This window comes from Tupaia chinensis, unplaced genomic scaffold, assembly GCF_000334495.1.
Source record: "Tupaia chinensis unplaced genomic scaffold, TupChi_1.0 Scaffold000303_1, whole genome shotgun sequence".
NCBI lineage: Eukaryota > Metazoa > Chordata > Mammalia > Scandentia > Tupaiidae > Tupaia > Tupaia belangeri.
Genome location: NW_006159793.1, coordinates 1,671,752 through 1,695,895, shown reverse-complemented (window position 1 = coordinate 1,695,895; position 24,144 = coordinate 1,671,752). Strand labels below are relative to the sequence as shown.

The 24,144-nt window shown below is 54.7% G+C and overlaps 1 protein-coding gene and 1 long non-coding RNA gene across 3 annotated transcripts in view; one reads left to right on the top strand and one right to left on the bottom strand.

The window, feature by feature from the left end:
- CAMK2A (calcium/calmodulin dependent protein kinase II alpha) overlaps positions 1–24,144 on the top strand; it is a 70,937-nt gene that overhangs the window by 21,760 nt on the left and 25,033 nt on the right. Inside the window, exons 3-12 of the mRNA XM_006150892.3 lie at positions 6,495–6,554; positions 13,092–13,146; positions 14,015–14,080; positions 14,205–14,277; positions 17,029–17,131; positions 19,347–19,430; positions 19,562–19,656; positions 20,697–20,819; positions 21,171–21,254; positions 22,724–22,766. Of these exons, the coding sequence (XP_006150954.1) occupies positions 6,495–6,554; positions 13,092–13,146; positions 14,015–14,080; positions 14,205–14,277; positions 17,029–17,131; positions 19,347–19,430; positions 19,562–19,656; positions 20,697–20,819; positions 21,171–21,254; positions 22,724–22,766 (786 nt within the window). The remainder of the gene's footprint in view (positions 1–6,494; positions 6,555–13,091; positions 13,147–14,014; positions 14,081–14,204; positions 14,278–17,028; positions 17,132–19,346; positions 19,431–19,561; positions 19,657–20,696; positions 20,820–21,170; positions 21,255–22,723; positions 22,767–24,144) is intronic.
- On the bottom strand, positions 11,766–14,590 carry LOC102494367 (uncharacterized). Of its 2 annotated transcripts, none has more exons than XR_334891.1 (3): positions 14,323–14,590; positions 13,557–13,639; positions 11,766–12,330 (listed from the first exon to the last, which is right to left on the bottom strand). It is a non-coding gene; the product is annotated as an uncharacterized LOC102494367 (long non-coding RNA). The 2 variants fall into 2 exon arrangements; XR_001370531.1 differs by lacking the exon at positions 14,323–14,590 and adding an exon at positions 13,972–14,036.

Genomic DNA, 24,144 nt, shown 5'->3' with positions numbered 1-24,144 from the left:
GTGGCTGTGGGTTGTCCCCTTTCATCCTCCGGCTCCGTGGTGCTGGGAGCTCTGCAGTCTCTGCTGTTACCACCTCTCCCAAGGTCCTGCAGGGAGATGGAGCTCAGCAGGTGGGGAACTCAAGGAGAGGATTCTCTGGAGGCCCAGGACCCTGGCATGGCACTAGTCAGTGTGAAGAAGCCAGACCTGTGGACAGACCTGTGGAAAGTGGCAAGCCAGAGTCAGAGCCAGGGGCTGGGGTGGGTGGGAGTGATGCCTCGTGTCCTGAGGCCTGAGCCGGCTTTGCAGTTGCTGTGTGACCTGTGGCAGCTGGTGCCCTCTCTGGGCTTTGCGACTCTAGTGATCAAGGGAGATGTTCTGAAGTACAGAGGGGATAGGGTTAGTCTCGGCTTGGAAGTGAGAGGTTGAAACTGCCCTGAGAGGAGGGAGGGTCAGAACGGAGGTCCTCACAGGTGCTGGCGGTGTTGGGCTGACTCCCCACACTCTTAGGGACACCTGCATACGTGCACACACACACACACACACACACGCGTGCGCACATGCACACACACACTAGAGACACAGATGCGTATGGGAGAGTGGAAGGGCCCCGACTCCTGTTCGGGGAGGCGACAGCATTCCTGAGCAGTAGTCTCTGGGTTAGGCTGGGCAGATTGTTGAGTCTGACCTTCTGGGAGGAGGGTGACCTAGGCCTGGGCGCATGTGGTGGATGGGGGCGGGACGGCTAGGAGAGAACTTTCCCGAAGTCTGAAGTCTGCGAACTGCCAGACTGTTCTCCCAGTGGGAGAGTAGGAGCAGAGCTTCTTGGAACAGGTTTCTTTGTTTTCTACTCACAGAGCCCCTGGGGGGTTTCTCTGAGAATTGATGAGCACACTCCCCTGCTGGCACTCCCGGCAGGGGCTGCACCCACCCAGGGCGCCTGCCCTTCCCACCCAGCCCCGCCACCCAGGGAGCGGTGGCTTCCCTTTCCCGGCCCCGCCCAGCCTCTTCTAACAAGTACCGCCCAAATCCAGAGATCTCTTTATATGTATTTTTAAACTAATCATTTCAGAAAAATGCTCAGAATATGAACAATTTAAAGAAATGAAATGAAAAGTAAATGTTGCCAACCTCCCTGGGGTGCCTTTAAAAATGCAGCTGACTGCGTTCTCCCTGCACCCCCGGGCTGGATTCGGTAGGTGAGGCCAGGGCCTCAGTGTTGAAACTCCGCTCATAGTAAGTCTCGCTCATAGGGGTACGGTGACCCGTCTGCCTCCCAGCCTCAACCTCCCCATGACGCACACAGGAAGTTAGCATTGTAGGGCATGCCGGGCACATGGGTGTGGCTAGTGCAGTCCAAGGATACCCCTGAACGCTGCACCCACTGTCAGGCTCCACCCCCCCACTCCTCACGCTGAGTGTGATGGGGTCTCTTCCTCACTTCCCCAGTGACCGGTGGCAGGGCATGGGTGGAAGCGTGGCATGAGCTCTTCCAGGCTGCACCTGAGCCGCATTCAGGTTCCCGCCAAGGCGCATCGGAGCAAGCAGTATGACACTAGCTCCCACCTTCTCCGTCCCCTCCTGACCCCTTGCCTGGGTCTCCTGGCCCTCAGAATTACTTCTCCAGACTCAGGAACCGGGTTCGTAGACGCCCTGTGGAGCAGGATGCTTCCTGTTCCCACACTTGAGGTGCATTTCTCCCCTCATTCCTGCCTCCTGCCCAAACTCCCTGCCTACACACCTGTTGGGACCCCCCTGCTCCGCTCTGTAGGCATAGTCCTGCCTGACTGGTGACTGCATGTTCTTCCTGTCCTGCCCTGTTGGGACTGTCTGACCCTGGGACCTCACTCCAGAGTGCCCTCCCCCGACACACACCTGCTGAGCTCTGGGTGGGACCATGCCCTTAACCCCAACACTGGGGAGGTGACCCAACCACCCAGGGAAGGAAGGAGGGCATAGGGACAAGATTTTCAAGCTATCATCAGGCCATTAAGGTAGCCCTTCCAGGATCCCAGGCAGGAGGCTGGAGACCCCAACTTTCCTCAGTCCTCTCACCACTACAGTCGGCTGAGCTGAACTGACTTGTCAATGAATGAATTACTCAAATCAAGGCAATATAGTATAGTCATTATGCACCTGGACTGATGTTCCAGCTCTGCTGCTTGTCACCTGGGACCTTGGACAAGCTGCTTGGCACCTTCGTGCTAGGCCCTGGGAATATGGCTGTCACCAACAGACCAGATCGTGCTCTCGTCATTCCTGTTTTCTAGGGAATGAGACTTATGGCTCCTGGGAGCCATAAGTGTTATAAAGTAGGTAAGAGAGGTAATGGAAAGGACCCTCCTGGAAAAGGCAACCAGGAAGCCCTCCAAGGAGGTGACGCCGTGTTGGGACCTACCTGATGATGAGGAGGCACACAGGAGAACACCCAGGGGGAGGGCAGTCCAGGCAGAGGGCAGAGCAGGTGCGAAGGCCCCGGGGTGGGAAGGAGCTGGGTGTGCCTGAGGCCAACAAGGAGGCTGTTATGGCTGGAGTTTCCTGGCCAGGTGAGGCAGGACTCAGCAAGGCCTTGCAGGCTGTGACGAGGAGCTTGGATCATATCAGAAGTGCACTGGGAGCTGGTGGAGAGTTTGAATCCAGGGAGTAACAGGCTCTAGTTTATATTTTGAAAAGAGCTCCTTGGGGCCAGCAAGCTAAGGCAGGTATGGAGGTTAAGGCAGCTGGATCGCACTTGGCTGACTTTGCAGTTCGAGTCCTGGACCCGGTGGCTTGAAAATCACACGGGGAGTGTGTGTGCATGCATGCCCAAAATTGTGAAAGGAGACTGGAAAAGGGATGTGGTGTGGCCATCGCCCGAGGAGATGATTCTTCACTCCAACCCCCACCCCTGTCTCTGTCCCTTTCCAGTGAGTGCACATGGCCCATAGCAAAACAAAAATAAAACCAAAAACCTTCTTGACTGCTGTAGACAGTCGGCTGGAGAGCGGACAGGGGTCGGGACCTCTGTACTCTGAGTCTAATGAGGCTGGATCACATGGGCAAGTGATTTCCACAGAAGGGCTACACGTCCATACCAGACCTCAGTTTTCCCATGCCGTAACAAAGCAAGGCCCCAGAGGTCAAGAGAAACATGGTCTCTATGTGTCTTGAGGTTTTCTGTATATTAGAAAATGAAAACATAGGTACCTTTTGACCCCATGGGGGAAAAGAAAATCTAACATTCCTAACTACCAATAACAAATAAGAGGAGAAAATAATTTTTTTCTGTGTTGTTCCTGTAAGTTTGCTGTTAAAATACATTAAACTATATTTTAAGAAGGAAAAGAAAAACATTGCAAATAGATGTACAGAAATTATTGCGTAGTGCCTATGTTTATATTCAACAAATTAATGCTTCTGACAGGGACAGTTACAATCCAGGGTGACTGTACTGTGCGTGGATGACTACAAGATGTTAAAAATAAGCCTTTCCAGCAGTGAGGTCTGATAACCAGTTAAAGCTTAAAGTTGCATGACCAGTAGTTTCTTTTTTCAATCCCTGTCGCTGTGACTCCGTCCCTGGGTAACCTCACATGGAGGATACGTCACAGTTTGGATTGGGGGCCTCTGGATGTGCAGCTCAGGATAGCGGGCTACCCCTGCACCCTCTGGTAGGCCCCATCTTGACCTGCTGACTTCTGGTTCTGCTGGGGTGGGATAAGTTCTTGGGGGACAGGATGTGAAGTTGAAGAAGGGTCCAGCCTTCCTCAGCCCACTGAGGCCCTTGGCCAGCCCTGGGTGGGGATCCCCCTCCTGTGCTCTGGAGTATGTGGAAGGAGGCCAGAGAGGGCGGGGAGCCAGGGGTGCTTTCCCCAGCCCACAGCAGTCTTCAGCCTGGAGTTGAGCCTGTGGAAAAAGAATTGGACTTAATTGCTTTGCTGATGGAAAAGCCACTTCACAGTATTGATCTTGGCTCCGGCTTCCTTTGGAGTGCAGCCAGTGATTGCTCCAGTGTAGGGGGCAGGGGAGAGGGGCCTGGAGCCTGGAGACAAGGGTTGGACTTTCTCCACCCTCATCACCCTCCCTGATACCTCCCAGCTCTGGAGGCCTGGCCTGGCCCCCAAGTGTCCACCTGTGTTGGGCTTTGACTTACCTGTGTGGGCACTGGGGCAGGGGTGGCGGGCAGCATAGCGCAGGGTTCTAAAGCCCAGCTCTAGTCTGGCTGCTCAGTATGTGGGAAGGTGGGCTCCAACGTGCACCATGGGTTTGACTTTGGGCCACAGGCTCAGCCTCTCTGAACCTCTGTTTCCTCCTCTCTAAAGGCAGGAGAATGACAGCACCTCCCTCAGAGGATGGTTGTGAGGGTTTAAAAGAAACAAGAGTAGCCACACAGTGCCCAGCACATAGTAAACACTGTGTTCCTTAGAGGTTTCTTAAAAAAAAAAAAAAGGGTGTGTGCACCTGCTGGAGAGACAGAAAAAGACAGATAGAAAGTAAGAAATCACCCCCCCCAGGGGGGATGGCCACACTGTAATCCCTTCTCCTCCGTTTTCCTGTTGGAATTTTGGGCATGCATACACAAGTGCCCAGCATGAGTTTTAGGCTGCCAGGTCCGGGACTCGAACCACAGTTGACTATGTGGGAATCCAGTGCCTGAACCAGTCAGCCACCTCCTGGCCACCCACCTCCCCCGCTCCTTTTTTTTTTTTTTTTTTAGCACAGGGTCTTGTCTCCCAGCTGGGACATGGTGTGTGCCACCATGCCTGACTGTACTAGACAGGACCTTGCCTTGTTGCCTGGGCTGACTCCAGCTCACATCCTCCTGCCCCAACCTCCCCCATGTGACTGCGATTACAGGTGTGTGCCACTGCACCTGACTTTGGGATTGGGCTGGAAATCCAACTGGGACATCTGACCTGGGCCTGCCACATGGTCCTCACTGCAGGGCATGGTGGTGTGGCCTCGGGCATCAGCATGTCTGGACTTACTGGTTTTTTTTTTTTTTTTGGAGAGGTTTTCACTATAGGGTGCGTGTGCTCGCCAGACAGAGAGGGAGACAGAGAGAAAAAAGCGAGAAATCACCCCCCAGGGGGGATGGTCATGCCGCAATCCCTTCTCCTCCATTCTCCTCTCGGGATCTTGGGCACGCATGCACATGTGCCCAGCGTGAGTTTTAAGCCACCGGGTCCGGGACGCGAACCGCGGTCAACTACGTGGGAGTCCAGCGACATAGCCATTACACTAACTGCTGGTTCCCACTGCTTTTTTTTTAAAAAAGAGGTTTTTGCTATAGGACATGTGCGCCAGACAGACAGAGAGAGACAGAGAGACAGAAAGCTAGAAATTGCCCCCCAGGGGGGATGGCCAAGTCGCAATCCCTTCTCCTCCATTCTCCTCTCGGGATCTTGGGTACGCACACATACACGCCCGGTGTGAGTTTAAGCCACCAGGTCTGGGATGCAAACCACGATCGACTACATGGGAGTCCAGCGACATAGCCATTACGCTAGCTGCTGGTCCCTGGACTTACTGTTTTGTTCTTAACATGAAAGTCAAAACTGCTGAGCTGTGAGCAAAGCACCAGTGAGGGGGTCACGAGATGCATTTCGCCTCCAACCTCACCACCACCGAGGCCTCAGCTCACGTGACTGCAGCGTCCTCACCTATGAAATGGAGACAGTGATGTCTGTAGCCCAGGGCCACTGGGGCACTGGATGGGCTGGTAGCCTGAGAGTCAGAGGGCACAGGTGGCAGATTCTGAGTGAGGGGAGTGCCAGACCCAGTAGGCTTGGACAGAAGTCCTGGAAGGCAGAAGGGGTGCTGTAGCTCAGTCCTGAGGTGGTCATGTTCAAGTCTTGCCCTACAATTTTTTGGGGTTCTCTGTGTCCCTGGCCCCAGAGTCTTCTGAAAGGGAAGTGGCTTTTGAAAATGGACACAGCTTTTCTGGAGAGAAGTCTCTCCCTTAGAGAGGTTCTTCCATTCAGTCTTTTCTTGAGTGCCAGGAATATCGTGGAGGCCTATCCCTGCAAGGGATGCAGATGGCCACGAACCACAGCGGGGTACAGTGGGGCATGCATTCCAGGCTCTGGGAGCAGAGGAGGGCTCTGACAGCCCAGCAGCCAGAGCAGGCGCCATCTGAGGAGTGGTGGGAGTGAGTGACAGCCGTGAGTGGCAGGTGGGAGGCTGAGAGGGAACGTTTCCTGTGGAGAGAATTGCTCGTGCAATTGTCTCCCCGAGCGAGGGCCAAACCCAGCTGTCCAGCCTGGCTGGAGAGGCACCAGGTGGTAGACCTGGAGGAGGAGGAGCCAGCCTTGGGTGACCCCTACACAGCAAGGGCTCAGAGATGCCCCTCATTTGAGGGCCCTGGACACAAGGTGCAGGGAGGGAGAGGGACTCCTCTGAGTTGCCACACCCCAGGTCTCTCCTTCCTCCCTGGGCTGCCCTGGGAGGTGGGAAGGTCAGTGGCCAGTGAAGAAGGAGAGGTGGTGGGGCAGGGCCTCCCTCACCTGGGACTCACCTGAGCCTTTGTGTTTCAGACCACCAGAAGCTGGAGCGCGAAGCCCGTATCTGCCGCCTGCTGAAGCACCCCAACATTGGTGAGCCCTGGGGATGCAGGGCGTGGGGGGGGCCTGTCTGCTCCCCTGCCCATCCTGGCACATGGGTGTTTGGGGGTGGGATGGGGAGCAGCTGCTCTCTTCTCTGGGGATGGAGGCGGTAGAAAGGAGAAAGGGGGCGTCTTTAATGGTTTCCACATTCCTCAGAGACCAGCTTGATTCGGGGGAAGGTGAAGAAAGGGCCCTTCCTCCCATCCCACACTGCCGGCAGCCTCCTTCAGAAAAGCTGTTCCAGGAGAATTTCTGAAGCACTCAAAGGGATGAAAATAGGCCACGGAGGGAAAAGTGTGGCCTTGACTGCAGTGGCCCACTCCCCAAGCACACCCCCATGCTGAGTCAGCCTGGCACCCCTGGCCCTGCCCACCTCCCTAAACCTCTGCCCCTGCCTCTCAGGGGTAGACTGAGTGGAGAAGCTGACCCTATGGCAGGACAGAGCCAGGGCATGGCACTCACAGGGTAGGTTCTGAACTATACTTCACAGCCTGGCCCCCCTCCCCGACCTGTGCAACGGGGGGGGGGGGATCCCTGCCTGTCAGGGTTCTGTATCACGTGGCCAGGAAGTACACTTGTGGGTCTAGTTCTGTCAGGGAATGGCTGTGTGACCTTGGACAGGAGCACTACCCTCTCTGAGCCACTTTTTCCCATCTTGACAAGGAGAGGGCTGTCTGGACGAACGTTGCTGCTTTAATCACGTGGGCATCCTGTGAAAAGGTAGACATCGATTCAGTGGGTCTGGAATGGGGCCTGAGAGCTTGCATTCTAGCAGTTTCTGGGGAGACGCCATGGCTGCTCATTCACTGGCCACACTTTGAGGGTCAAGGTCTAGGTCTCTCTAAGAATAATTCTAACTCTGACAGCTACCATGCCTACTTTCTTGGGAAGGAAGCTGCTCTTTGTACCCGGGACCCCAAGGGTTAACGCTCTTGCTGGAGAGAAGCATTTCCATCTGCTATTTATACCCCAAGGCACCTCCCCTTCCCTGTGCTTAGCAGCAGCCAGAGGCTCCAGGGCCAGCCTCAGACTGCAGGCAGCAAGGGCTGGCAGAGAGGAGCCCTGGCTGGAACCTGGTCCCTGACCTGTCAACGTCCCCGCTGGGTGGCCTTAGGCAGGTCCAACTCCCCAATCGTACGATGGAGGGGGTTGTGAGTGACCTCTGACCGGAAATCCCATGGTTATCTTTTAAAGGCTGTCAGTTTGAGAGAGTCCGTGTGCACATGCCTGTATGCGTGTGCTGCCGCAGAGTCCCAGCTGTCTCGGGTCACACTGCCTTCTCCTGTTGGCACCTCCTACGCCCAGTCACTCCCGACTGTTGTGTGGAGCTGTAAGTGACCCGCTCTGGGCTGACAGACTGCAGTGCTCATCCTGGGTTTGCTGTGTGACCCTGGACATGCTGCTGAGCCACTCTGAACTCAATCTTATTTAGAAGAAAGTGCTACCCCTTGTAAGATTGGGATCATTAAATAGAGCAGAGTGCAATGACACTCCCCCTTTTCCCCAGTCTACACTTTCTCATGGAGCACCGTCTCTCGCCTGAAATTTTAGAAGATTATCATTTTCCCGAATCAAGATTTTTGATAATCATCGAGTCACTCTAATTTTTTTTAGAGAGGTTTTGCTATAGGGTGCGTGCGCTCGCCAGACAGACAGAGAGAGACAGAGAGACAGAAAGCAAGAAATCACCCCCCAGCGGGGATGGTCACGCCACAATCCCTTCTCCTCCATTCTCCTCTCGGGATCTTGGGCACGCACACACACGCGCCCGGCGTGAGTTTAAGCCACCAGGTCCAGGACTCAAACTGCAGTCGACTATGTGGGAGTCCAGCGACATAGCCATTACGCTAACTGCTGGTATTGGAGACACTCTATTTAACATGATGGTTAAGAGGAATAGGACTTGGTGGTTAAGAGAATAGGACATACGAAGGTCCTCTCTCAGCTCTGCTATATACCGAGTGTTTGAGCTTGGGCAGGTGAGACTCTCTGAACCTCAGTATCTTTCTTTGTGAAATGAGGATAACCACGCACCCACCTTCCAGGACTGTCAGGAGGGTTAAGTGAGATGGGGTGCGTAAAGCCCTTCGTGTTAGGCCTAGCACACAGGAAAAGCTCAGAAATGGCAGCTGTCACCTTCGTCAGCAGCACATTCATTGAATCCAGAATTCCTCCACTTACCCATTCACCTGCCATCAAGTCGATCCAGCACCCTTAGGCTCTGAGCATGTGTGGGAGGAACGAGCATAGGGATGGGGTGGGGCGGTGGTGCCTGACACGCAGGGAAGGGGAGGGCAGGGCTGAGCATCCAGCGCAGGAAAACCCTCAGAAGAACCTTCAGCTGTTAGCAGAGCGAAAGGGTCCTCGGAGGGTGCACCGTTCTGCATCTCACTTCCAAGTAGGTTGTAATCTTCCCAGAGAAGTGCAAAGAGGCACAGAGGTGGGTGAGAGCCCGAGAGTTGCCTCTGTGCCCGGAGAAGCCAGACTCCGTCTCTTCAGCTACTTGGCCAACCAGACAAGCCAACCGCATAGTGCTTACGTGTGGTGCTGCCCTGCCCGAACGAACCGGGTCAGCGGGGTCCCTGGCTCAGCAGCGGGTGCGTAAAGCACTTCGTGTTAGGCCTAGCACACAGTAAAAGCTCAGAAATGGCAGCTGTCACCTTCGTTGGGGTGCGTAAAGCCCTTCGTGTTAGGCCTAGCACACAGGAAAAGCTCAGAAATGGCAGCTGTCACCTTCGTCAGCAGCACATTCATTGAATCCAGAATTCCTCCACTTACCCATTCACCTGCCATCAAGTCGATCCAGCACCCTTAGGCTCTGAGCATGTGTGGGAGGAACGAGCATAGGGATGGGGTGGGGCGGTGGTGCCTGACACGCAGGGAAGGGGAGGGCAGGGCTGAGCATCCAGCGCAGGAAAACCCTCAGAAGAACCTTCAGCTGTTAGCAGAGCGAAAGGGTCCTCGGAGGGTGCACCGTTCTGCATCTCACTTCCAAGTAGGTTGTAATCTTCCCAGAGAAGTGCAAAGAGGCACAGAGGTGGGTGAGAGCCCGAGAGTTGCCTCTGTGCCCGGAGAAGCCAGACTCCGTCTCTTCAGCTACTTGGCCAATCAGACAAGCCAACCGCATAGTGCTTACGTGTGGTGCTGCCCTGCCCGAACGAACCGGGTCAGCGGGGTCCCTGGCTCAGCAGAACCATGTGCAAAGCCCTTACCTCCCAGATCCTGCTTGGAGACCCGGGGGTGGGGGTGGGGTGGGGTGTGTGTGTGTGACAGTACACTGCTCTCTGTGCCATCACCGTCTGCAGCTGGGCCAGACCCCGGAGGGCCACCCCAGGGTGCAGGAGACTGCTTGGATAACCTGAGAGCTTAGTAGATGGGAAGGGAAGCGTGGCTGGTGATCATGGCGAGGCCGAAGGCTTCACTTCATCTCCACCCTTCCTCATGCCGGGCACGGTCCTCGGTGCTGAGTCACACCGATTACCGCAGCTGTCCCACAGTATTCGCGCTATCAGACATGGAGGCTCAGAGAGGTGAAGACGTTCGCCTAAAGTGGCACAGCTTGTAAGAGATGGATCTGCGAGGCCAGCAGGTGGTGAAGGTGCTGGATCCCACATGACCAACTCTGTGATTCGAATCCCAGACCGAGCTGCTTAAGAGACGCACGAGGCACTTGTGCATGCATGCTCCACATCCCGAGAGGAGGGTACGGAGGAGGGGTGGCAGCACGGCCATCCCCACTGAGGGGCGATTTCTTACTTTCCTCCTTCCTGTCTCTTTGTCTTTTGCTGGCAAGTACATGCACCCTATGGCAAAAAACTAAAAAAAAATTTTTTTTTTTGCCTTGATACACCAAGAATGCTAGTTCATTGTAAATAAATGGGCAAACACTTTTTTTTAGAGCGATTTTTGCTATAGGGCACGTGTGCTTGCTGGAGAGACAGAGAAACAGAAAGTGAAAAATCGCCCCCAAGAGGTTATGGCCATGCTGCAATCCCTTCTCCTCTATTCTCCTCTCGGGATTTTGGGCATGCACGCACAGGTGCCTGTCATGAGATTTAAACCACTGGGTCTGGAACTCGAACCATGGTGGACTATGTGGGAGTCCAGCGATGTAACCATTATGCCATCTGCTGGTTCCAGAGCAAATACTTTTTAGAGTATCTCCTATAAGCTCACCATCTACAGTTAACTATATGTGTATATGTACATGCACACACACACACACACACACACACACATATCATATATATATTTGTTAGAAAAATCATGACACATTTTGCATAGAAAAAAGATGTCATGGGGGCCAGCAGATGGCGTGGTGGTTGAGGGCACTGGACTCCCACATGACCTTCTGCGGTTCAAGTCCTGGGCCTGGCAGCTTGCTTTCTCACTTTCTCTCTCTCTCTGTTCCTCTCTGGTCAAATTAAAATAAATGAATATAAATAAATAAGTAAAGTTAAATAAAATAATTCTTTAAAAAAAGAAAAAAGACATCATGATTTTTCTGACTATATATATATATATATATATACACACACACACACACACACACACACACACACATATATATGTATATATAACTTTTCAAGTGCACTGGGAGGCATCCTTTTTCTCCCTTATGCACGCGACTGTGACACAGAGAGAAACAAAGAGAAAGAGGTGGCGGGGACGGTGAACACCTCCCACAGGGTCTGGTCAGGCTATGATTCCTTTCCTCCATTTCTCCAGTCTGCCAGACATCAGGGCCCTGCATGTGTGCCTGGCGCATTTCCAGTTGACCAGGCCAGGGATTTGAACCAACGTCGCCGTGTGTGGATCCAGTTTTTCTTAAGCAGCACACTATGGCTGCTCAGAGCTGGCCCTGTTTGAAATGTTTTATAATAAAATGTTGACAGGACCTTAAAGCAGAAGTGTACTACATTTTACTTTAAAATCTATTTCAAGCATCATTCAGTTATTATCTGTACATATGCACGACCACTTCAGAATGTTTTAAGCGTTCTAATTTACGTGCCCTTTGTCCTCCGTGTCTGGGTCCCAGCTCCCTTCCCCTGTGGCACCCACTTTGGAGTACTGGACATCTGACTCTTGACTTGCTCTCCAAAATTTATGTGCAGAAACGAGCGCCATAAGCAATTTGAGAGACTCAGTATTGAATGAGAAATACACGCGCATGGCGAGAATTCAGATGGCACTGGGGTTTATCGTCAGAATCGAATCCCCCCACCCCTCCTCCCCCAATTCCCTTCTCCAAAGGCTCCTCTGATGCCAGCTTTTCTGTATTCCTCCAGAGAGACTTCTGCCATATACAGGCTTGAATGCATCCTTCTCACGAAGTGCCGTGTATACTGCTTGGTACTGGGCTTTTTCGCCAAACAACATAATTTGGGGATGATTCCGAATCAGTGGCTACATAACGGCCACATTATTTTAACAGCTGTGTAATTTTCCATTGTGCAGATGGATCGTAACTCACCGAGCCAGCACCCTCCCTCATGGACATTTTTAGGTTGTGGTGCAGGGAAGGACATGAGCCTCGTCCTGTGAGAACCTGCCCTTGGCTGGCAGGGCACAGCCACCAACTTTAGCTCCAGGCTGCAGGCTCTTCCTTTCAAAAGCTCTCGTGGTAACTCTGGGAGCTCTGGACTCCTGGGAGCATGGCCTCTGTTCTTGGTAAATGAAGTGGGAAGAGATGACAGCTCACCAGAACTCGGGGCTGCTGTCACTCCTGTTCCAGCCTCCATGGAGCTGTGTCACTTCCTCAGACCTGGGGGCAGAGCAGCGGGATTAGTTAGCTCAGGCCCTGTGGAGTGCACATTGACGGTTTTCCTCCTGGAACTCTCACAGCAAGCCTGCAAGTCCAGGAGTTTCATTTTTTCTCTCTCTCTCTTTAAGTTTTTTGTTACAGGGTGCATATGCTTGCCAGAGAGAGATAGAAAGAGACAGAAAGTGAGAAAGCGCACCCCAAGGGCAATGTTCATGCCACAATCCCTTCTCCTTCAGTCTCTCAGGATTTTGGGCATGCACACACATGTGCTCGGTGCGATTTCCAGGCTGCTTGGTCCAGGACTCGAACTGCAGCCGGCCATGTGGGTTCCAGCATCTTAAACTCCATACCATCTGCTGCATTCCCCCCACCCCACCAGGAGTTTCATTATGGTTGTCCAGGGAGAAAAAGAGAGGCTCAGAGAGGCTTACCAACTTGCCCAGAGTCACACAGCTCAGAAGTGGCAGAGATTGGAGCTGCCTTTTTCAGGATTCCAGACTGTGCAGCCATAAAACCGAGGGTTGGAGATAGGACCAAACTTTGACCAAAACAGGGATCTTTAGATTTTCAGTCCCAGCCTCTTTCAGCAATGCCTGGCATCTGTGAGCTCTCAACGCAGTGAGCCCTTGTTTATCTGGGTTTGTCAAAGCCCTATTACCTAGTTCATGCTCAGGGACTAAGACGTGGGGATACTGGCTATTGGAGGAAGGGTGGGGAGCAGCGTGTTCTTCTGTAACCAACTGCTGTGGCCCCTCCCACAGTCCGACTCCACGACAGCATCTCAGAGGAGGGACACCACTACCTGATCTTCGACCTGTGAGTCTGGCTCTGCCCTGGGTTGTGCAAGGGTGTCAGGTCCAACCTGATCCAGGAGGCCCCCGCGGAGCCCCTTGGTGTGAGAGATCCCGGATCCCCTGACCGGGCTGACTTCCCTCTTCCAGGCCAGCGTTTGCCTGAGTGTGGCAGACCTGCCACCCAAGTAGCACTAGTTGGTTTTCCTGAGACACCAACCGACACTTTGAACTTTCGCCGTGTTTTTATTTTTGTTTCCCTTCTATTTGTGGCCAGCGATGCTGGCTTGCGTTTGCAGTGGAGATAGAAAGTTTGCTTTGGGAATATGTTGAATTTTCTAAAGTTAGTCAATGGAAAGGAAAGCAGTAATGAAAGGGAAAGCCTCAGCAGTTCCTGGGTTGGCAGTGAAAAGTCAGCAATGACTTTGGTCTCACCTGTGAAAATGCGAACAGGGGGATCAGGTACGTGGGAAATCTCTGAACCAGCTGCTCAGTTTTGCTATGAACCCCAAACTGCTCTAAAAAAATTAAACAAACAAACAAACAAACAAACAGCTTATAAAAAACAACCAACCAAATGAACAAAAAAAAATAGCCCTCTGGCTTCTCAGTTACCCCAGCCATGTGCTTAGAGTGGCCCCACTCCTGACTCTGGCCTGGCCCTGGTAGGAACAGAGGATGCAGGAAGTGAGTGGAGTGGCCAGTGGAAGGCTGTGCTGGGAGACTGGAAGAGGTTGCAGTGGGGGCACCCCAGTGGCCCCGGGGCCCCACTTGTTGTGGCTGAGGTGCTGAGGTGCTGAGGTCCCTGGGCCCCACCCTGAGCTTTCTTGGACTCCACGCGCAGCAGCACCTGGGGCCTCTGTGGGAGGGTGATTCCAAGCCTGTCTCCCCAGGGTCACTGGCGGGGAGCTGTTTGAAGACATCGTGGCCCGGGAGTATTACAGTGAGGCTGATGCCAGGTGAGTGCCAGGTGCGGCCTGGCGATGGTGCACAGTGGGCTGGGGCAGGGCACTCTGGCCAGGCTGTCGAGGTGTCTGGAGAGGCCTGCCTGCATGGCCCTGACCCCTTCCTGTCTCTCTGCAGTCACTGTATCCAGCAGATCCTGGAGGCGGTGCTGCACTGCCATCAGATGGGGGTGGTGCACAGGGACCTGAAGGTGAGCCACCCACCTGAGAGCCCCTCTGTTCCCCGCATGTCCCACCTCCCACAGAGCTGGCCTACTGGAATCCCTCTAATTTCCCCAAGTGAGGCTGGCAGGAAGTGTGTGGGAGTCTTTTCATCCCAGCTCAGATGAGGAGACCGAGCACAGGAAGGTAGAGCATCTGGGTCTGGGTTCCAGGTCTTCCGAGCCCCGGCCTCACACCCGGGTTCATGCCAGGCAGGCGAGATGTGTACTGAGGCTGACTGCCCTGGGCAGGGAGGAAGGCCGGCTGGGTCTAAATCCCAACTAGGCCACTCTCAAGCTCTGGGGCCTCCCAAGCATCTCAACCTTCCAGAGTCTCAGTTTCTTTTACAATGGGAGTTGCCATAGCAACCTCTGCTAGAGGTCGTGGAGGGTGTGGCTACCTCTAGCGGTGCCTTTATCTGGTGCCTGGTATACAGGCTCTGGGTTAATCTTATTCCTGGGTCTGGGAGGCTGGAGGAGAGGAAAAACGGGGCTTGGGGCCCTTGGCGTCCTCCCTCTTCCGCCGGAAGGGAAAGTGCCAGCGCTAAGCAGGTGTAGACTCTGGGCTTGGCCCCGTGGCGCGGCCTGACCCACCATCGCAGACTGCACAGACCTGTCGGGCTCAGAAAAATTATCCCCATTTTGCAGAGCAGGAAACTGAGAGTCCAGGGATGTGCCAGGGACATGCCATTTAATTATGCCTGAGCTAGGACAGGAGCGCCCCAGCCTTCTAATCCGAGGCCCCGTGGCCTCTGGGATCTGGTGCCAAAAAGCCGCTCACCCCAGCTCCCACTTACACAACAGTTTCTAAGGCGACCCTGCTGGGTATCCTCGGAACCTGTGCTTTTGGGCTTCAGGGACAATGAATCACTACCCATGGGGTAGCCCCTTGCTTCAGTCTTTCCTGCTATGGGGGTGTCATCCTGAACCCCATTTCTGCCCTTCGGAACTGTACCGAAATCAGGCCGCTGGTGCAGGCCAGCGCTTGAGGGACTTGGGTAGTTTCAGGTGGCACTCCGCATCCCCACCCGGGAAGGAGCTCTGTGATCAATCACCCAGGGTGTGGTTTCCTGGCCCTTATCATCCCAGAGACCCTCCCTGAGCATGGGCACAGACTGAACGGAACCCTGCCCAGCGCCGTCATGGCAGTCCATGGCTTCTCCCCTGGGCCCCAGGCAAGCCCCCCGTGGCTTGGTCTAGCGACCCTGGATTGAGTGCAGGTCTCCGGCCAGACTGCGGACAGCTCTCCCTGAGGGCCTGTTCCCATTATAGCTACGGCCTCTACACGGGAGAAGCAGGAGAGGCAGCCCGAATTTAGGCCACTGGAGGGACGCTAATTAGTGGCACATTCATCAAATCAGGGCAGGACAGCTGCGAGACCCAGGACATGTTGGAAGCACAGTCCCCAGAGGACAGAGGAGGCCTCAACAAGCCAAACAGAGGGAGCTATATTTGTTTGGGTCCAGCCTTGCTGTGGACAGTGATGGGTCAGAGGTGGGGCCCCTCGCAAGTCTCACTGGGAAGGAGGTCAGAGGTGGATTGGAAACCAACTGTCTCTAGAAACTCTGAGCTCCTCCCCAAGCAGAAAATATGAGTCCTAAGGTCTCTGAAGCACTCCGTGCAGACCAGAAGGCTTTGCAGGATGAGCTCATTCCCCCGTACTGCAGGACAGGCATCATCCCCCTTGCTTGGAGAGCAAAGGACAGCTCTGAGGGGTGAAATGATTGCCCCGGGTTCCACAGCATAGAAGGCGCAGCGCTGGGGCTGAAAGCGAGGACCATCAACTCGGGGAGTCCAGGCACTTAGCTCCCCTTGTCCTGAGTCCCAGGTGGAGGCACCAACAGGAAGCGGAGCCAGTGCCCAGGGGCCAGGTGTGGGCCTTCCCGAGTCAGCTGGCCCCATGCACAAGTCCACCATCTTTCAGCCTAGAGTTGTTAAGGGGGAGTCAGACTTTGCCTCAGTCTGGCTTTATTGGTTTCCAGCTATGTGGTCTTGGTCAAGTCACTTAGCCTCTCTGAGCCTGCTATGATCCCTGACCCCCATTATCCTCGGTAATACAGTGGTAAACAGGACAGATAAGGCGCTTACATCCCACAGCAGTGACAGCACATAGCGGGGGTGGGGGGTATTACGAGATGGGTGGAAGTTAATATCAGGAGCTATGGCAGATACCCAAGGGCACCTTCTTTAGTTGGAGGAGTCATGAAGCGCCTACTGGGATATGTTTGACACAGAGGTGAGAGCTGGGCAAAGAGAAGGGGCCAGCCCTGTGCAGCCTGAGAGGAGAGCAAACCAGGCATGGCACCAGCAAGTGCAAAGGCCCTCAGGGGGGAGCAGGTGCACAGGAAGGCCGCAGTGGAAATGGGGTATGAGGAATACCTACCCCAAAGGGCTGAGGTGATCCATTAGACAAAATACATCGTGGGGTCTCAATAAATGCTGCTGCTTCTTGCCATCCATCCTCACCCTCACCTCAGCCCTAGCCCTGGACCCTGAGGGGAGGGAGCTGCGGCAAGACAGGTCTTCCTGTTGTAGGAGACGGAGGTATTGCCATAGGATAGTCCCCTTTCTGGGGACTCAAGCTTAGATCTTGGGGCTCAAGCTCAGATCTGGGGCTGGGGCTGAAGGTGGGCCCTGGTTTGTCCAGGTGTCTCTCTGGGAGCCCAGACCCCCAGAGGAGGTTCTGAATCTGCTGACCATCTCTTGGCCCTTTCCTCTTCCTCCTCCTCTGGTCCTGGGAAGCCGGAGAATCTGCTGCTGGCCTCCAAGCTCAAGGGCGCTGCAGTGAAGCTGGCGGACTTTGGCCTGGCCATAGAGGTGGAGGGGGAGCAGCAGGCATGGTTTGGTGAGTGGGGGCAGGCTGGCAGGCTGGGGGTCAGCCTTCAGGTTAACGCAGCAACAGGACTGGCCTGGCGATGGTTGTTGGGCCATCCTGGCCTCGGGCAGCACAGGCTCCACCCAGCTGGCCTCTGAACCAATGGGCAGTGTCCATCCTACCTCCCTGAGGGCCATGCACAGCCAGTCACATGGCTTCTTATATGAGAAGAACACACCTTTGCTGGAGGCTGGAGGCCTCTAAGGAGTTCCCCTAACAGCTTGGGTGCTAGAGATTAGTATTCTGATATTACAGATGAGGAAAGAGAGAGAAAGAAATTTAGAAAATGGCGAGGGAAACTGAAAGGAGTAGAGCCGGGACCTAAGCTCAGAGGACCCAGCATGCTTTGGGATTTTGCTATAATCGGGTCCCTTCCAGCTCTAAGTACATTTTAAGGGGCAGTACTGATCAATGGTTAGGAACAAGAGCTCTAAGTTCAAATCCTGACTCTGCTACTTCCAAGGAGTATGGCTTTGGATGAGTTATTTCACCTCCCTGAGCAGCAGGTGCACAGGAAGGCCGCAGTGGAAATGGGGTATGAGGAATACCTACCCCAAAGGGCTGAGGTGATCCATTAGACAAAATACATCGTGGGGTCTCAATAAATGCTGCTGCTTCTTGCCATCCATCCTCACCCTCACCTCAGCCCTAGCCCTGGACCCTGAGGGGAGGGAGCTGCGGCAAGACAGGTCTTCCTGTTGTAGGAGACGGAGGTATTGCCATAGGATAGTCCCCTTTCTGGGGACTCAAGCTTAGATCTTGGGGCTCAAGCTCAGATCTGGGGCTGGGGCTGAAGGTGGGCCCTGGTTTGTCCAGGTGTCTCTCTGGGAGCCCAGACCCCCAGAGGAGGTTCTGAATCTGCTGACCATCTCTTGGCCCTTTCCTCTTCCTCCTCCTCTGGTCCTGGGAAGCCGGAGAATCTGCTGCTGGCCTCCAAGCTCAAGGGCGCTGCAGTGAAGCTGGCGGACTTTGGCCTGGCCATAGAGGTGGAGGGGGAGCAGCAGGCATGGTTTGGTGAGTGGGGGCAGGCTGGCAGGCTGGGGGTCAGCCTTCAGGTTAACGCAGCAACAGGACTGGCCTGGCGATGGTTGTTGGGCCATCCTGGCCTCGGGCAGCACAGGCTCCACCCAGCTGGCCTCTGAACCAATGGGCAGTGTCCATCCTACCTCCCTGAGGGCCATGCACAGCCAGTCACATGGCTTCTTATATGAGAAGAACACACCTTTGCTGGAGGCTGGAGGCCTCTAAGGAGTTCCCCTAACAGCTTGGGTGCTAGAGATTAGTATTCTGATATTACAGATGAGGAAAGAGAGAGAAAGAAATTTAGAAAATGGCGAGGGAAACTGAAAGGAGTAGAGCCGGGACCTAAGCTCAGAGGACCCAGCATGCTTTGGGATTTTGCTATAATCGGGTCCCTTCCAGCTCTAAGTACATTTTAAGGGGCAGTACTGATCAATGGTTAGGAACAAGAGCTCTAAGTTCAAATCCTGACTCTGCTACTTCCAAGGAGTATGGCTTTGGATGAGTTATTTCACCTCCCTGAGCCTCTGTTTTCTCATCTGTAAAGTGGGGGTAATCGGTTTCTCAAGGGCTGCGAGGATTACAGGGGATTGGACACGTCAAGTCTTTGGACCAATGGTTAGCACAGGTACTCAGCAACTCATTCCTGTTCTTAGGATAATTTGTTAGAAGACTTGGATGTTCATTATTTCAATGGATTCTTTCTGCAGCGCAGGGAGGCAAGGGCTAGCTCTCAGCCTAGAGCTGAAGTGGGAAGTACACTTGGCCCTGAGGGCCTCCAGTAGCTAACTGGCTGCTAAGGAGGACTGTGTTGGGAAGTTGAAGGCCTGGAGTCAGGACCCAGAGGAAGGCGCTCTGTAATTGACTACTGCTGTCTGACACAGGCTCATGAGTGGGGAGTGGGGAGCGGGGAGCGGGGAGCGGGGAGCAGGGAGGGTGGGCTATGTACTTGTCCCCTGGTCTGGAGGCTTTGCTGCCTTACCAGGTCAGGCTGACTGCCTGGGACTGCTGAGGTCGCATGATGCAACCCAAGCTTTCCGAGGCAGGAGCTGTTTTCCCAACTCCAGGACAACCCTCGTCCTCTCTTCCGGCAGGAGCTTGCTCCAGGTTACTTACCCGCCACCCTCTGTGTATGTGTCTACCTGTTTGTGTGTCTGGGGAGCAGGGTTTGCAGGGACGCCTGGATACCTCTCCCCAGAAGTGCTGCGGAAGGATCCATATGGAAAGCCTGTGGACCTGTGGGCCTGTGGTGAGTCTGTCCAAAGCCCGTTTGTCCCCCATCCACCCCCCGTCACCCCCACCTGGGGGCTCCTTTGTCTTTTCCTGTCACTCACCTCCCCACCCTGCAGCGGGCTGAGGTTCTCCTGGTCCTCTCTCCAGGGGTGATCCTGTATATTCTGCTGGTTGGATACCCCCCGTTCTGGGACGAGGACCAGCACCGCCTGTACCAGCAGATCAAAGCCGGCGCCTATGATGTGAGTGTCACTCTTCTCTGCAGCTCCCCCCCCCTCGGACCCCCTTCCAGTGCAAGCCAACACCCCGTTGGCAGAGATCTGATGATGCCCACAGCCTCCCTGACCAGGCAGGTCCCCTGGCACTCTGTAGCTCAGGGGTGGAGGATGAACTCCAGGGGAGCTTGGAGACAGTCCAAGGTCAGGCAATGACCATGCCGACACTTTAGACACTATAGACGGCGGACTCAAAGTGATGGAGTTAACCCTGTGGGCAGAGGCAGCATCGCATGCTCGAGTGGAGAGCAGGAGAGGGGCAGGACCCCGAGACAGGTTTCCTCTTTCTCTGTCTCTGGCATGTGCCAATAATAATAGTAACACTTCGACAGCACTCTTCTGAGTGTTTTACACACGTTACTACCTTTAATCCACACACCAGTGCGACATAGTACTGCGATTATTCCCACCTTCCAGATAAGGAAACTGAGACACAGAGAGGTTAGGTAAGTGCCCAGATCACATAGCTCAGAAGTGTTGGAGCTGGGACTTGAACCTGGGTAGTCTGGCTCTAACATCCAGGTTTCTTTCTGACGACCGAGCTCTACTGCTTTTCTGCCAGCTGATGTCTATTCAGCTATGGGCTGTGTGTTTCACAGTGTCTTGAATTTTCATGACCTCTTTAGTGATGGCTTGAGAGGTCACATGACTTACCCAGTCACATAGCTCATGAGACAGATCAGGACTTGAACCCAGGCCTTCTAATTCTGAAGTCTGAGCTATAACCACTGACCTGCCACTCTCCAGATAAGACCAGACTTAGTATGACTGAAGAAGATCTCCTTTCCCTCTGGCCGTAATTCTGATTCATCTTGGAGTCAGCAGCCCCACCCCCTCTCTGGTCCAAAAGGGTCCCTACATTGAGAATCCCCAACTCCTCCTGGCTGTGGGTGCCCAAGTGGATGGGCATTGGGACCCCTGCCTGCTCCCCTGCCAGTCAGGGGCTGGGAGATCGCAGGGGTGGCCTGGGGCAGGCTGGGCAAACCTGGCCCCTCTGCCCCTTCCAGTTTCCATCACCAGAATGGGACACTGTCACCCCAGAAGCCAAGGATTTGATCAATAAGATGCTGACCATCAACCCGTCCAAACGCATCACAGCGGCCGAGGCCCTTAAACACCCCTGGATCTCGGTGAGCTTCCTCAGCAGGCCCCTCCTAGGAGTCCCCTTGGACCTATGAATCCAGGCCCCCACAAAACCCTGGCCTTGCCCTTGGACCCTCTGCTCAAAGAGACTGTGACCTGCCATGGTTCTCAGGGGTCATGTGGACACGAGGGGTGCTCTGGGTTGGTGTCATGACTAGGGGTACTATTGACATTGCACGTCTGATGCCCCGAGGTTACGTACCCTGCAGTATCCCCTAGAACAAATAATCGTTTCCCCAAGATGCCAACTGCACCTCCATTAAGACACTCTGCCAAGGGCCCCTTGGGGAGGCCTGTCTTCCCTGCCTCCCGCTCACACCTCTCCCCCACTCCTCCAGCACCGATCCACTGTGGCCTCCTGCATGCACAGACAGGAGACCGTGGACTGCCTGAAGAAGTTCAACGCCAGGAGAAAACTGAAGGTAATGGGTCCCCCCTCTCTGCACCCCAGGCGTGGGAGCAGCTCAGCCTGGGTCTCCACAGAGGCTGAGATACTCACTCACCACTTCTCTCCTTCATCGACCCAAGCACCTCTTGAATGCCCGCTGCACGCTGGACAGCGGACTGGGCTTTGCGGGAGTGTGTGGAGTTAGACACCGCCCCTCCATGGCTGGGCTCTTGGTCTCGTGCGGAGGCCAGACCAGACCAGTGCACAGGACAGTACGGGGCAGTGGTGAGTGCTGTGCTTGGGCAGGCCCCAAGGCGGTGGGAGCACAGCAGGGCAATGCATGCCCAGGTCTGGAATGGTTGGGGAAGAACCCCAGGAAGCCTTCCTGGAGCTGGTGGCATTTGAGCTGAGACACTGAAAGATAAGCAGGGATTAGCAAAGCAGAGAGTCAGAATGAGAAGAGTGACCAATGGGTGGGCAAGTCCGCAAGTGCAAGCACAGCCCTGTAGGGGTTGCAAGTGGTGCAGGGGGGCTGAGGAGAGTTTCTGGGTAGGGGACTGTGCAGGAGACCCAGCTGCAGTCCTGGGAAGGAATGACCAAGACACCTAGAGAATAGTGGTGACCTTGAAGATGCCACAGTGGGCCCTGAGCTTTGGCCTCCCAGCAAGTCCTATGTGTCGGGGCCATGGCAGCTCCTGATCCAGCTCTTGCCAGGCCCCAAGGGGCCCCCAACTGGTTGGGACAGCAGAGCCTCTGCCCATCAGAGGGCCCCAGCTCATCAGGCACCTCCTCACCCACTGCTTCTGGGCCTGGCTGGAGGCTCAGGAAGGGTATGAGGGCTCAGGGTGGTGGCTGGCATGATGCCAGGAGAACTGAGTCCCACCCGCACCCTGCAGTGGGAGCCGTGTCACAGAGGAAGTCTCGAGATGTCAGGATCAGGTTCTCAACACCCCAGACTGGCGGATTCAGACTGTGTCCACGCTGGGTCAGAACTGGACGGTGTCAGAGCCGGAAGTGATATTAGCCCCTGACCCCTCACTTTCAGAGGAGGCTTCTCCATATTGGGGATCCTGCAGGGCTCTGAGCCCAGGAGCTGGGGCAGATCAGACTAGTCTGGAGTGAGATGCTCTCAGCCAGACAAAGGGTGTCTTCCCGCAGTCCGCCTCTTTACCTGGGCAGGAGTCATCTGTATCCCTTAGGAGCCCCGTGGTGGGTGTCCACGAGTCCATCAGCCTAGCAGACCTAGCAGTATCTGCTCCTAAGGTGGCTCTGTCCCGGGAGCTATGCCGGGTAATGCCCAGCTTACTCCGGCTTCTCCAGAGAGGTGGTGGAAGGGCTCGGGCTGTGGGTGGGGGTGGAGGGCAAACGGAAGGGCAGGGGCAGAGGCATCCGCCTTACCTCCTTAGCTCCAATGAAGTTCTGGCTCTCCTTCCCCCGCCCCTCCCCTTTCTCTGCCCCCTCACCTGTGGCTCCTCCCTCTGTCCCTCCTCTTGTCTGTTGCAGGGAGCCATTCTCACCACTATGCTGGCCACCAGGAACTTCTCTGGTAGGTGGTGGGACCTCAGAGTCCGTGACATGTCTGTGCTGGTCTGCTGGGGACATTGTCCTGTCAGCTGTGTGGGTGCCCCCAGGCCAGGGTGCCTGGCAGAGTGGGGCTGCAGAGAGGCTGCTTTCCTGCCATACACCTATACCAGAAGTGGGTAGGGGTCAAAGGTCAGCAAGCAGGACTGGTAAGAGGTTTGGTCTGATCCCCTCCCCTCACAGCACTGGTGGGGTTCTCAGGCTGGGTCAGCCAGAGAAAGCTTCTGGAATGTTGGGGGTTTGGTCCTGGGGGGGGGTGGAGCCAAGCCGAGGGAGGTGCCATATTACCCACCATTGTTGGAGGCCTGTACTGAGCAGGCCCTGCGTTTCTGCTCAGGTGGCCTTCACGACAAGGCTGCTGCCACCCTTGTTCTCCAGACTGGATGAGGACACTCAGGGAAGAGAGCTCCGACTGGCCCCAGGTGACAGCTAGTGAGAGGAGCCTGCATTCAGTGCAGGTGTGGTTACCCCAGAGCAAGTTCCTTTAAAGACCAGTCATGGGGCCAGCAGGTGGCGTGGTGGTTAAGGAACTGGATTCCCATATGGTCAAGTGTGATTTGAGTCCTGGACCTGGAAGCTTGCTTCTCACTTTCCCTCTTTCTCTCTCTGGTCAAATTTAAAATAATAATTGTTGTTGGAAAAGTCATGACACATTTTGCATAGAAAACCATAGAAAAAATATATCATGACTTTCCTGATAACTCAATAATAATCATTAAATAAAAATAAGTAAGTAATTCTTCTTTAAAAAAAAAAAAAAAAAAGGCCAGTCACCAGGCACCCCAGGGCAGGAGCCTCCCAGGCCCTTGGCCAAAGTTGGGCTGGAAAGGCAGGGCATGCCCAGTTTTCTGTGGCATGTGGTCCCAAAGAGAGAAGAGGACGGGATTATTGTCAGAGCTTAGCAAGCAGCTCCTCTTGGCACACTGGAGCATGCCGGGCCAGCAACTGCCAGAGGCTTCTCTCTGGGGAGCCCAGGACGCTGACAGGGCAGCAGAGCAGATATAGCAGAGCTCACCCCAGGGGCCCTCTGGCTGAGGCCGCTGCCGACATAGTTAGCCGGCAGCACAGCAAGGGTCAGTTCTGAGCAGGGTGCAGCACTGGCCTGGCAGGTCCTGCCTGTGTAACCAGCCGAGAAGAGTCACAGAGGTGGGGACATGCTGGGACACTGGGCCTGGGCTTTTCCCATCACGATGAACTGCCTTCCTGTCCTGTGCCTCAACAAGGCTCCCACAGTTCCTTAGACTGAAAGATGAGCCACTCGGTCAGAGTCTTTTTTTAACGACGGAGGTGCCCTACAGTGCGCCAGTCCAGAGCTCGCAGACGGTGACCTGTGGATTGGAGCT